This window comes from Chaetura pelagica, unplaced genomic scaffold, assembly GCF_000747805.2.
Source record: "Chaetura pelagica isolate M959 unplaced genomic scaffold, ChaPel_1.0 scaffold963, whole genome shotgun sequence".
NCBI lineage: Eukaryota > Metazoa > Chordata > Aves > Apodiformes > Apodidae > Chaetura > Chaetura pelagica.
The window spans coordinates 901,434-915,622 of record NW_009952705.1 but is presented as its reverse complement, the minus strand read 5'-3'; the positions used below and the strand labels follow the sequence as shown (position 1 = coordinate 915,622).

The 14,189-nt window shown below is 45.9% G+C and overlaps 1 protein-coding gene across 1 annotated transcript; it reads right to left on the bottom strand.

The window, feature by feature from the left end:
* Positions 1-3,313: 3,313 nt before the first annotated feature.
* On the bottom strand, positions 3,314-8,818 carry LOC104385671 (keratin, type I cytoskeletal 14-like). The gene is made up of 9 exons (XM_009994154.1): positions 8,219-8,818; positions 7,524-7,606; positions 7,001-7,157; positions 6,445-6,606; positions 6,010-6,135; positions 5,595-5,821; positions 4,754-5,068; positions 4,161-4,270; positions 3,314-3,339 (listed from the first exon to the last, which is right to left on the bottom strand). Exons 1-9 carry the CDS (start codon positions 8,816-8,818, stop codon positions 3,314-3,316), a joined length of 1,806 nt encoding a protein of 601 aa, XP_009992456.1.
* Positions 8,819-14,189: the final 5,371 nt, after the last annotated feature.

Here is a 14,189-nt window from a genome sequence, read left to right as displayed (position 1 = left end):
CATGCAAACAGAACGTGCAGGTTCTCCTCACGACTCTTGATATCACTGAAGTCCCACTTCAAGCACTAAGCTTTGACACCTGACACTACAATATTTGTATTTCTTACTCCTGCTTTCCAGGAGTTTTGGGTTTCTAGCTCTGTTCCTCCACATTATTTTTTTCCATCATTATTATTATGACAAGTCTGTACTCTCAGTGAGCAGGTGCCAGTGATAACCTAGATGCAGATTTTGTAGGTACAAAATGAAAAAAAAAGGAAAGAATGCTTAAACTGGTGCTTTATCCCAGGATATGGTAAGAAACCATGTAAATCCAGGCTTCATACTGTCTGTAATGAGCACTAATGCCATGATGAAGTAGACATTTTTTTAAGTTTGGTGGTGGTTTGGATTTATTTTGTCACATACTGTAACATAGAGCAGATTTTATTATGAAGCGTATTTCCATTATAGATACCAACTGATTCTGTGCAAGGAACATGGTGAGAACACCTGGTAAAGAAAGGCAGAGATTGTAGGTAAGGGAGAAGACAGGACAGTCAATGCTGAGTAGTAAATGTAGTAATAATAATGTTATATTATTTATCATAATTGTTCAGAATTTTTACTTATTTCTCCCTGTGATTCTAACAGATCAATGTGAGCACTAAAAGCAGCAGCAGAGCTGCTCAGCACAGGACAACACGTCGTGTCCTCCTGCCTGCTGTGTCCCGTGGGGCTTGTCCCTCCCACACAGCCCTGAGCTGCCATATTGCCGTGGGGTTTCTCCTTCCCACACTTCCACCTCTCCAAGTTTCATTCTGCTTTGCTCTCACAGGGACTTGTTTCAGTGGAATTTCTTCTGCAAGGTTATATGCATGGATGCTGGATCTTTAGACCACTGGCAGTAAAAATACGGAAAGTAAGTTGTATTTTTTGAAAGAAGACAGGGGTCAAGGGGTCTCAGTAGTCCTCAGAGCTGCCAGGGTGGTGCAGAGCAGCAGGCTCCAGCATAGCCAGGCTGCTCCTCCGACAAAGGGTATCTGACCTCCTTCACAGCCTCCTGGGTGTTGCCATCAGAGCAGAGGTCCTGTGCTGGCCTGTAAAGCCCCCTGGAAAAGCCAGGAAGCAGGCTCAGAGCTGCCAGGGTGGTGCAGAGCAGCAGGGTCCAGCATAGCCCCTGGAAAAGCCAGGAAGCAGGAACCCAGCAGAAACATTTCTGGGGTTCACTTGGCAGGGCCATTGAGGAAATATGAGAAGCAGGGCTCCTGTGTTGGGAGTCTTCTTTGGTTTGGGCTCTTAGCTTAATATCCTGAACAGACAGGTCTAAGAAAGCAAGAGTGTAAAACTAGCAGAGCAAGCAGAGGAAGCAGGTTGAGGGGACAGCTGGTGATGTGGAGACAAGTGAGCTTTGATGCTGCCAGGGTTTTAAAAATGAAGTAGGTGATTTTGCAGCATGAGGGAGGTGAGTGTCCCTGCAAACATTATCAACAGTAGCAAGTCAGGTCAGGGATATCAGTGTGTGTGCAGGCATAAAGCAGTTCCTCTTGGAGATCAGCCAGTTCCTCAGACCCCAATAAAGACACTGGTCAGAAAAAAAAATAAAAATCTAAAGTTTTTTCTCTTCAAATACTAATCCCATTGGCTGAGAGCCTGGCATGGGGCAATGCAGTGAATCACTGGCACAGATCTGCCGAGCACTTGGGTGTTCAGGATTCTCGTTCCCACAGTCTCCCACTCACTCTGTGTTTCTCAACCTTCTCCTCAGGGTGATGCCTTCTTCAGAGAGGAGAAAACAAAACTCCTGAGTGTAAAACAAGGGAGAACAACAGCAATGCTCCCACCTGGTTCCCTTTGTGTTGAAGCAGAGTCTAGAAATGCAAGGGATACAGAGGGCATTAGGGAACAGGTGTCATGTTGACCCTGCTGAGTTATTTTCAAGTGAAAATCCTTCCAGCACTTCAGCCCGCAGTTCTGCTCACACCAACCCCACACCTGCATCAGCCTCAGCAGAAATGAGCAGCACCGGGAGGACAGAGCAGGGGAGTGGGCAGGGCAAACCCTCCCATGGCAGAGGAGGGAAACCTGCCATCATGGAAACAAAGAGTTCAGCGTCTGTCTTCTAGGGCATCTGCAGCCTTGTTACTGTGAGCAGTCCCTCTGCTCTTAGGCAACCCTTAGAGTTGCTTTGGGAATCCTTTCTCTCGGATATAAATTTTCTCTATTAACCTACCACTGCATTTTGACAAATCATGTCCTAATTAGCAATAATTTGCCAGTCTGCTTTGCAGAAGGTGTGCCTGCCCATACTTAGAGGTGAGAAACGCCCTGAAGCGGAAATCCATTGAAGAGGCCAGGAGCTGCCACCAGGCAGCAGGGCCTAACCCCCCCCGAGCAGGGTTCTGATCCATGAAACTTGCCCGTGGATTCCTCCTTCTGTAAGACCATATGGCTCATACTCCAGCTTTATGAATTTATTTACAGCACAGATAACTGCTGCCACAGAGTAGGGATATCCTGTTACTGAACTTGTACCCACTCGCTATCCAATGTCTTCCCAAACATGGAGCACTCAGAATGTGCTCATCTTTGATAATTAATTGCGCACAATTCAAATTCTGTTCAGGGGTGTTTTGGCACTGGGAGCTGAGAATTTCCATCTTTAAATTCCATGAGAAAAGTTTCATGATGCATTTTAGTGACAAACTAAGAAAACTTTTCAAGAGGCTTTCTAGGGAATAGTCAGTTCCTTAAACCCACCCTCCCTGACAGAAGTCAAGAGCGGAAAAGAAGGGGTTTTGACTTAGGTTTTCCCATTGCAGAGACCACCAGAACATTGTACCTGTTCTGTATTCTTCAAAGTTTGGCTCAGTCTCAAATGGAGAATATGCTGCTGCAAACTTTTGGGGTTTCTGCATAATCTGAGATGTTGTTGTGTATTCCACAGGTAGGGCTTGATATTTGTAACTGATTCAAACAAAAATGTCCACTAAAGGAAATTGCTCTGAGACGTGGCTTTCAGGTTGCATCAGAGAGAAGCAAAGGTTTATTAGCTTTTTTTTTTAGTGGGTTTTTTGTGTGCTTTTTTTTTTTTTCTGCACAAGAATACCAATCACGGTAGAGATTAACTCAGATAACAGTGATTAGGCACAGAAATTCAGATGGAAGCAGCAGGCAGGCCATCCAGAGAGCTCTGGTGAGCCCTGGAGGGACAGCATTGAGTAGCTTGGCCAAGGGTTTGCTCTGGCTTTGGCAGCGCCGGGTGCACTGGGGATGGGCTTGGTCCAAGGGCTCAGTGGGAAGGTCCTGCAGTGGAAGGTGCTGGTGTCGCCAGTCACTCCTCAGACTTCCTAAAACTCCCTGCCGAAAGATGAAGGAAAGCAAGAATTTCTTTGAAGTGTTACCTCGTTCAGCATTTTGGTTACTCACAGACTGCAAGTTCTCAGTGGCCTAGATTGTTTCCCAGGCTTTCTGGAAAGGTTAGAGCAGTGTCAGACTTAACACTTGTTCAAGCATGTGTGTTTGCAGCCTTAGCATGCTAAATATATGGACCTACTTCAATTCTCAACTGACTGTAATAGCAGAAATCAGATACAGATTAACTTAGAATCTGTATTTACGTGTGTGTATGTATTTACATCAAACTTCTGTAAGATAAAGGTGGATGGCACATACCAGAATCTTGCCTCCCAAGCATTAGTACTCACAGGACTGTTGCAAGTAAGCCAGGATGTTTGATCAAAGGAGAAAATTTATATGGGGGAGTTTGAAAATCCAATTAATTTTTTAAAATTAGATCTCCCCTACACCAAATCTTACAAAAAATTCTTAGTTCTTACAAAACTCCTGCCTTTGTTTTCAGCATCAAGAGAGTCTTGTAGTGCCCTTCCTTTCTATACTGATGCTTCAGGCCTTCTGGTTGTAGCCAATGCTGCTATAACCAACTGTGATGGAAACCAACGTGCTTGTGAGACAGACTGCATCTTTAACTGAGGTCACTCCCTATCACTTCCTGTAAAAGAAGGAATATGTGGAAGCCTCAAAGCAGGATCAGTATCCATCTTTTGAAAAAAAAAAAAGAATCAGAAGTGGAAGAGAACCTTTCTAAAAATATAACTTCCTGTTCATTTTCAGCGTTCTCAGGCATTTGTCTGAGATGCTGCCAGGACCTGGAGCCTTACCTGATCTCATTGTTTTTATGGCTTCAGACACTTCCTCCATTGTTGCTCCTCTTTCCAGTGTTTTATTCCCTTCCAGGCAGAGCCTCTTGTTTTCAGCAGCTCCTGGAACCACAGCCATGAAATCAGACATGGGGAAGATCTTGTCGTCACTCCCCATCTTTTGCTATTTCAGGATTTTGCTGATTAGATTTTAAACATCTTGAGTGTTCCAACTATTTTACCCTGGTTTACCTCTTTCCCCCCTTAGTATCAGTTACATCCCAACACTTGGCTTAATTCCGAAATTACTGATTTCTCTAATTCCCTTTGGACTGGGCAGTATTTTTCTTTTCCCCCCTTCATCTCCTCTTTCTACACATCTTTTGCCACAGCTCTTTATAATATCCTCTTCATTTGAGTCCCTTGTGAAGAAACCACTGTGTTTGTATGTGGCTGTTTAAGAACAAAGGTCAGAGTGGACCTAAAACACAATTGGGAAAAACAGCACAAATATCTCCAGATTTCCAAATAAGGAAGGAACTTGTCTTATCCTTTCCTGCTATTCAGAGAGAAAAGTGAATAGAGGATGTTCTCTTTTATTCCGGTTTTTACCTTGGCTTTCAGAAGAGTTGCCAGACTGGGACGATGAAGAGCGGGAGAGGCAGGATTTGCCCCCTCCTCCTCCACCACTGCCCCCTCCTCCACCCGAAGTTTTACCAGAGGTTCCCTCTCCTGTTCTTCCTTCGCTCCCTCCTCCTCCACCTCCAGAAGAGGAAGTTCTTCCATGACCTCCAATTTTTCCTCCACTGCTTCCTCCACCTGAGGACCAGCTACTTCCTCCTCCACTACTTCCTCTTCCAGAAGACCAGCTACTTCCTCCATGACCTCCTCCTCCTGCAGATCCACTACCAGATCCTCCCTGTGAGATGCTGTAAGGAGGGAAGGGCATGTGTGTGTAAGATTTACAGCAGCATGGCCAGTGTCTGGCATCCCTTCGGCTGCATTGAGGACACTTTCTGACTCCCTCCAAGCTCCTGGAATGACTGAGAAGGGACTTTTTTCTGTACTTGTTTTAAGCTATCCTAAGGACACATTAACTGGTCTGCACAGAAGAAGAAAAAGAAAGACGATGGAAGGCTTTATAGGTCTTTCAAGCTGTGAACACTGAGTATTTATAAAAGACATTTATTTTCTTGCTTACTTTTCATTTCCTATATAACTGTGCTTCCTGATTATACTTGGGAGAAGAAATAGCAAAATATCATTCTAAAAACTTTGGACACATTTTTTCCCAGTTTGTGCAGTGCCACCTAAGGTTCAGATTCATATTAATCCTTGTGATTGTGGGAAATATGTTGATGATTAATTAGTTACTCTAGTTCCTAATACAAACATTGCTACTTCCATCTTACCTGTTTGCACAGAGAGGATGTTAATCAGTTTGAATGCACGTACCCAATGTCCTGCTGTCCCTCCTGCAGCAGGGCCCGGTACTGAGCGATCTCCTGCTCCAGGCGGGGCTTGATGCCCAGGAGCATCTTGTACTCCTGGTTCTGACTCTCCATCTCGCAGCGGATACTGGCCAGCTCCTCCTCCCAGGGGCCAATCATGGCCTGGATCTGCTGCAGCTGCATGTTGTAGCGCCGCTCCGTGTCCTCCAGGTTGGATTGCAAAGACTGTATCTGAGAATGAAAGAAAAATAGTGTTTATGGGAGTGTGGCAGGACTAGATGATTCTCCTGCCCCAGATGAGGAAAATGGTATCAGATGCACCCACCATCTCCATTAAAGGGAGCGCCCTGGAGCTGGTCTGTCAATCCAGCAACTCTGTGTGCTTTGCAGATCAGAGGGTCAGAGCAGTGGGTACCCACCATGCTGAGCTGGGACTGCAGCTCTATCTCCAGGGTCTGGTAGTCACGTCTCAGCACAGAGATCTGTTGGTTGCCTGACTCCAGTTCCTGACCACTTGAGTGGACTTGTTGACTCACTTCCTCCATCTGAAAAGTTAATATACAGAATTGGAGTTTTTGAGTTTTGCCTACAATGTCAGCGCTGTCATTTATCATGGAAGCATCTGACAACAAGGGTTGCCTGTTGTTCAGGGGCTATTTAAACTTGTTTCTATGGCTCTGCCAGTGCAGTTCAAGCCCACTTGTTATTTCCTTTATTTTAATCAATGGGATTCTACTCTTTAATCCTAAAAACAATGAATGTTGTTCAAAGTGTCATTCATCACAGGAAGTTCTTACCAGAACTTGGTTTCGGTTTGCTTTTGTCATGTGAACATGCACACTGTAACCATTTACCTTGCTCTCATACCAGCTTTCAACTTCTTCATGATTTTTCTGGATAATTTTCTCATATTCTTCTCTCATATCATTGAGTTTTTTCAGTAGATCTTCTCCTGGAGCAGCATTCACCTCCACATTCACATCTCCACTGGACTGTGCTTGCAGTGATTTAATTTCCTGCAGAGACAACCCAGGCCCAATGCAAATAAACAAAAATGCTGAAATTACTTTGCCAGAGTTTTGAGGTCAGTTAACTTGCTCTGACATCATAATCCTTCCTGAATACTCTTGACAATGTGTGTATGTATGTTTGGGATTTTTTCTTGCTGGAATTCTTTGGACTTGACTTCCCAGCCCATGTTTGTTGAGGAGCCGTGTGCTCAGAGCTGCCCTGAGCAGCCTGGGCCTGCAGCCAGGAGGGCTCCGGGCCCCTTGCTGAGCTGCTGCACATCAGGAGAGCAGGAGGGACCTTTTCCTGCAGAGAATGTGACATGTGACACCTGCCTCCATTGCCAGTCTTGTCAGATCTTCTTTTCCATTGCAGTTTGCATTTTGAGGAGCTGGCTCTTACCTCCTCGTGATTCTTCTTGAGCTCAATCATCTCCACCTTCAGAGACTCAAACTGCATCTCCAGGTCAGTCTTGCTCAGAGTCAGGTTGTCCAGCAGGGGCCTCAAGGTGTTGATGTCAGCCTCCACGTTCTGCCGGAGCCCGCTCTCGGTCTCGAACCTGCACCAAGGACAGGACAGAGAGGTCAGCCCTGCTCAGTCCTCTCCTGCTGCCTGCTGATGAAAGGTCACGTACCCCAGCAGCTCAGTGTTTGCTTTTGTGTCTCATAGCACACAGCGTCTCTCACCCAGCAGAATTACGAAATCAGCAACCAGTACTTAAAGTGTAATTCATTAATTAAAGGATCATTACAGAAACAATGAAGACTTTGGAAGTCTTACAAAGCATTTCATTTCTACTGCCATGAAACCAGGAGGAATCCTATTCCCTGTGGGCTGATGTTTGTTTGGAGTGAATTTATGAAACTCACTTGAGAAAAGTAGAAGAATGGAAGTAAGTGTCTGGAAAATAGGAATATATATTTACTTTGTCCTGAAGTCTTCTACAGTCATCCTTGTGTTATCCAGGTCCAAAAGTACCTTGTGGGTTTGCACAGTGGCAGTCATAAGCTGGAAGAGAAGATGTTATGCTGAGGAAACTTTCCCCTGTCAATCTCTTGGATTTGCACAAGAGACAGAAATATGAATGTGATCTTCCTGTTATAATTCCCAGGTGTCTGAGGGGAACAGCACTTCCTGCATACAGAGATCTGGAAAGGTCATCTCCAGTGCGAAACAGAGAAGTACCTGTGTGAAAATAGCAGTGGAACTGCAAAAACTGTTTTGAGTCCAAGAGTCCTGTCAAGAGCCTTGGTGTCAGCTCCATAGCTCTGGGTTACCTTCCATGCCCACAGGCCAAGGGCTGTACCCACATGTCAGGCACTGCACACCCAGAGGGTGACTGGAACCATTTTTCCTATGCTCTGAAATCTGCTACATGCATTTTGAGAGTCTGCAGTCACTGCCAACAAGCAGTCCGTGGGGTGTGCTGTAGGGATGTGCATGGCTTCTCCACCTCTGGTTGGAGATTGTTGGGTACATGCACAGAAAGCAGAACTTCAAGCACATGAAGCACTTCCAGAGAGGCACTCAGTGAGTTTAGATGTATCCTTGCCTCAAACATTTTACTCAATCACAAAAAATCTGTCCATGCTTACACTTCTCTGACAAAGAACATCCTACCTGATTTTGAAGATCTTCAATTTTTTCATAATAGTGGCTGTAGTCCTTGGTACCAGTAGGGCCTTGCTTCTGGTACCACTCCCTGATGAGCTGTTCAAGGTGAGCATTTTCCATTTCCAAATTCCTGACCATGCGCACGTACGAAGCCAGGCGCTCGTTAAGGCTCTGCATGGTCAGCTTTTCATCGTTGGAGAGAATTCCCATATTTCCTCCATGAAAGCCACCACTGAAACTAGCACCACCTCCACCAAAGCTCCCTCCATAACCACCACCAAACCCACTCCCACCTGACCCAAAGACTGCTCCCATGCTGCCACAGCCCATTCCCCCTCCATAATAGCCACTACTCATCCTTCCTCCGTAACTGCTGTGCCTGATCCTTCCATAACCACCACCACCACCAGGTCCCCCACCATAGCTGCTCCTGGAGCTTCCTCCACAACTGCTGCCAGAAAACCTGCCACCACCGCTTGTCCTGGAAGTGATGACTCTTGAGGAGGCAGAAGAATAGTTGCTGCTCCCTCCACCCCCACCACTGCTGACACTGCTGCTGCTCCCTCGCAGGCAGCTTTTGGAGGTCTGCTTAGAGCCACAGCTCATGGTGGCAGCAGCGAATGGTTCCGGCTCAAACTCAAAGCTGGTCTCACAGTTGTTCTGGAATCATAGCTCAAACTTCCACCCGGCGTGGTCTGCATTTATACCCAAGGTCGTGGGTGTCACCGTCGGAGGGAGTACCCCTTGCCATGTGCATTTGCAAGCCATAGTTTTTCTGCCAAGAGTAATTTGCCAAAGGGAAATGTTTGACAGAGTGAGGAAGCTTAACCCATACTCAAAGTGTTTGTGACCATTTGTTTGTTAATACAAAACATATAATTTCTACTGGGTGGCTCTAAATTAGGCAGATCTTTTCTGTGATCTAGTCCACTGCCTTACAGTCATCTGAATTAAACTCAGCCCACTCACCTCATCCTGTTCCCATGTCTTTCAGCACAACAATAAAACCACCATTATATGGGACAGTAATGGATGGTCCTGTCTCTCTTTTACATAGTCATTCCTTGTGCTCTTTCAGATATTGTGCCCTTTCAGATATTGGTCAAAGAATCCCAGCTGATTTTTTTATACTTAAGTGATATTTGAAAAGGCTCTGGTTCTGGCTGTCTTACTCTGTATGCACCTTATTTGTAGTCCTTTAATTGCTTTATGCCTTCCTAAAACATCTGGCAGGCTGTGTTTGTAGGTGCACTGAACCTCCCTCTGATGGCTTTGTAATTTCTCATAAAACCTTAGTGAACATTGGCAAATGTCCTATGTGTCAGCAAGGGACGGCAGACAGACATCTACAATTATAAGTAACAATTTAGTTTTGAAAACTGGAAAATAGCTCTGTGTAAAGATGTATGGAAATGGAGAGTGAGATGTTGTTGCAGGGAATAACTCTGTGTGCTCAGACCAAATGCAGTTACAGCTTGAGAGAGCTGGGAAAGGTCTGGCTCTGGGCTGGTCCCTCCTGACATAGCTGTGAATGTGAAAGGGAGTGTTTTCACTCCTGAAGGGAATTCAACATTTCAGTCAGGATGTTTTCCTTCTGCAGTGCAAGTACAAACATACTTACTTGGAGGAGGAAGATTAAGTTCCTGGTTTTGTGATTAAGTCGGTAAAATTCACATCAAAATAGAATTTTTCCTTCAGGGTTTTTTTCCGTTCATGGACATAGCTTGACAGAAAGTAGGAATTATTTGCTATCTTGCATCTGCTTCTTTAAGACTGTACATTTTTCAAGTATGTAGCAGTGGATAGTTCAGCTGAGTATCCCTCTTCTGAGCTCTTACAACAAACTGAGCTTCAAAACCTTTGAAATGTCTTTCCTGGCTGCCCCTCACGTCTGTCCTTCCCACGCACAGGGACCTGAGCAAAATGTACCCTGTTTGCTGTCTTCTTTGTAGGCTGAACTAGTTGTGTGACATCCAACTACCTGAATTGATTTGGGATGTTACTCTTTTCTTGCTCAGCCTTGGTGACTTGCTTGTTGCTAATTTAGAGGTTTGTTTGTTATTGCTTATAGCAAGTGTTTGTGGAAACATCTTTTTATAAACACCCCTCCCAGCACATCCCCACCCACACAGTAGGACACACCTGAAGTTCCATCTTCTTCTAGACTTTGTTTCTGAAATGTCTGAGGAAGCAAGGCCTTCTCAGGCTTGTAGAAATTTAAATGGTTCATTGCAGATCTCTGTGGAGTCTGGAGTCTTGAGTCATAATTTCAGCTTGTTTCAGTGAGAAATCCTTTTCTCTTGAAGTACATAAAATTGTCCTCTACACTAACATCAACTTAGGCTCATGAAACTCTTGGGTTACAGTCTGTTTAGCCATTGCCTTCCAGTTGCTGATACCCATGTTGTAAGTACCTGGATTTATTTCCATGCAGAAAAGGGAAAGGGAAAGGTTTTTTTTTGTCTGGAAAGATGCTTATTACATCTTCTGTATGAGTCATCCCTTGCAGTGCACTAAGCTTCATGTCTTCCATTCACAGAAAGAACATGTTGGGATAGCTTGAGTATCAGGGAGAATGGTTGTGTGCAACACTCTCAAACTAGGACAATACTTTACAGCACCATGTTTAATACAGGAAAGGTAGGTTTGATGCCATTTTGTTCCGTAGAATTTGTGCAGGCAACATACCTCAAGAGTGAAGATTAGCTCCTTAGAAATGAAGAATCCTGATGGATTCAGTGTATCTGGAAATGACTTGTCAGGATCAGTGACAGAAGTTACAGAACAATTGGTTCCTGAAAGAATGTTTTATTTCAAAGTTTGCTGTAAGATGGAAGATGGTTTATGAGAGGATCTTTTTTTCTGCAGTTGTGTCTCATAGGACTGTCCAGGAATTTGTAGGCATACTGAGCTAACTAGATGATCTTAGATAATGTTTCCAGCACAATCTAGAGATAAAGATGCAGAAGATATCCTGATGGGCTGGGAAGACCTTTACAGAAGAGAGATTTCAATAAACTGTGCAGGAACTGCAAGGAGCTCTCATAGTACCTGTGAAATGGAAGAAGGAAACATTATGAAATCCTGACTGGGGCTGCTTATTGCAGCATCAGGCTGCTGCTCCACAAACACATCAGGGCACATCCACCTCAGTTGGAGTGCCCTTTGCTCCCACACCCTGTGGTGCTGAGGGCACAGCACAAGGAGCTGTGGAGGCTCCTCTGGCAGTGCCCAGCCTGAGCTGCCCAACATCCCTCAGGGAGGTGACACTCAGAGCCAGCAGAGCATCTGAATTCACTTTCCTCTACCCGCCCTCATCAGTGGGCTGCCAGTGCTGGAACCAGTCTCTGACACCTTCTGACCACACTGGTCTCAGTCACAGGCAGATGGATGAAGCTGAAGAAAGTCCAGCTGCTGCAGGAGGCAGGGGCTGAGGCAGCCCTGGCCATGCTCAGGCTGAGCAGTGTGACAGGCAGGAGCCTGGGGTGGTCACTGAACATCTCGTACAGACTCTGTGTTGTGCATCCTTGGCCCTGGCTGCTCCCAGGGCCAGGTGTCTTGGCAGAGTCTCAGGTGTGTTGGTTATGAGTATTAGAGAGCTCTTTTGGGTTCTTTTCTGCTAGAGATACCTCTGAGAAGCTGTGATCATCTGTGCCTCTCACACTGGTATAAAATAGGAGGTGTGAATCGAACTGCAAGGTGAGACTTAAAACACAGGACTTGTTTTGATACAGATTTCTTTTTCCACTGGCCACAGCTGCTGGTGAGAACCTACAGCCACTGGGAGCCCCCAAGGCTAGGAGTGCAGTGGTGTTCAGGAGAACCAGGCCTTGTGCAGTGACTGACAGTATTCAGGTCACAGCCAAAACAGGAGGGGGTGGAGAGGAGGAGGAAGATGCCTTGGGGAAGGATGATACCATAATTGTTTGCAATGAGGCCTCTTCCCTTTTCCTGTGATGAAACTGGTGCCAGCTCCTGCCCAGAAGAGGACGGTGGATATTTGAGTCTGAAGGGCACACCCAGTGTGGGCATGAATTCCCCCAGTGCCCTTAAATGGCAGAATTATCATGTGCTCTGTGGTAACACTGATGTGCATTGGCTGAGAGAGAGACTGGGAGAGAATGAAGTCTTTCTCCTCTGGGAGGTGTGTGGCAGCAGTGAGAGGTGAGGCTGAAATGGCCTCCATGGCGGGCTGGGGTGATGGTGCGGGGGTGGGTGTGTGGGCTGAGCTCCTACCAGCTCCCATGGCACCACCTTTTCTGAGCATTTACAGCCTCCTTTGGACTGACGTGTTTGGGAGAAACTGCTGAGGCTTCTGAGCACATTTGTGGGGGGACAACCAGGCTGTTACACACTTTTTTCTGTGCTTCACTGGTGGTGAACCCCCTTAGATCCTTTCTACCTGTAGCCAGGTCTTGTCTGGAAAATTTTATTTGCCTGTAGTTCTACACAGGGAAAAACTGGAAGATCTGTCTGAGGAGTATGACTCACTCATAATTATACATTATAAACTAACTGCCATTATATAATCATCAAGCAATTCTATTAACACCAGATAATCCCACAGAACAATATTTCTTCATAGTAAAGAAGAAACCCAGTCCCTGGAGTACGAGTGTGTTGGAGAGAGAACGTTTTTCTTGTTCTGAGGGACATGGCTCTTCCTCCCCATTGAACTTCAGCTGCCTGATACGTAGCATGAAACTTCTCCTCTCCACTACAATCTAAAGGATTTCCCAATAACTCAACTTTTGCTACCTGGCAGCAGTTCCATCCAGAAATATTTGAGGTTTAAGATGTTGTCAGCAACAACTATTAAAAGTATGATTTTCTCTCAATGCGTCTTTGTAATTAGAAATAGTTGTGTTAAAAATCCTGTGCCCCATTTTTCTCCATGCAGTGGGACACTCAACCTGGACTTTGGTGTGTTCCCACAGCAGTTTGTACGAGGGCTATGAACCCCTAGTGCCCAGTGGGAGCATCTTGAAATCTTTTCAGCACTACTTAGTGGAACCGTGCACAGGACGTTTTGTTCATTCTGTTTCTTTCCTCCTGTGTGTATCTAGGGCCACATCTAATAAAGTAAAACAGTGCGAGTGTAGAGCTCAGTGAGATTCTGTGAACACCATCTCCATGTGGTCATTCCCTGCCTGCCAAGACATACTTAGAGGCTTTGTTAAAGTGAAGGTTTTTTAAGTATCTGTTTTGAAGTGAGTCCCCACCTCTCCTCCTCTCTTCTGCAAGACAGGGTGTAAGTCTTGGCATTTGCCCACACCCTGAGGTGTGTGGTCACAGGGAATATCCCTGGAACAGATCCCTGTGTCTGATGGTCCTAACACCCCACAGCCCCTGCCTGCCAGTTAAAACCGGGCTGCAGCACTGGGAGGTGCTGGGAGGTGATCTGCTGCCTCCGTGTCAGGGCAGTCAGTATCCAATCCAGCAGACATCTCTCCTTTAGGAAAAAGGAGAATTCTTGCATGCATTATACTTGATCTGTTACTCATTGGTTATTGCAGGGACTAGTTGTGATGACACATTAAAAGGCACCTTCAAAATATCCCCCGCCCAACCTAGTAATGGTGATTATGATAAGAACAGCAAGGAGGTGACTCAGAGCTGTCAGACACTTGTGGAGTACAAACCCTTTGGTGGGGAACTTCTTCATTTTGGGTCTAAAGGGGCCCTTGAACAGCTGGCTCTTTGAGGTCTCGTTGGCAAGACCTTTCTCAGCAAGGGGTCTGTGTCTCTGACATTGTAATGCAATCACAAGCCCTAGGGAGATGTGCTTCCCTGTGCTCCTGCCTAACGTGATGCAAAAAATTCCAGTGCCAGTCACAAAACATAAACAGGGGTCAGCAAACTGGTGCCGCCAGTTTCAGGCTGGTGCCTGTTCCGTGCACTGGCACACGGGGCGGCGGCTCCTGGGGGGCAGCCGGGGGCTCCGGAGGGGCAGGGGAAGCCTCTGTCGCCCCCGCAG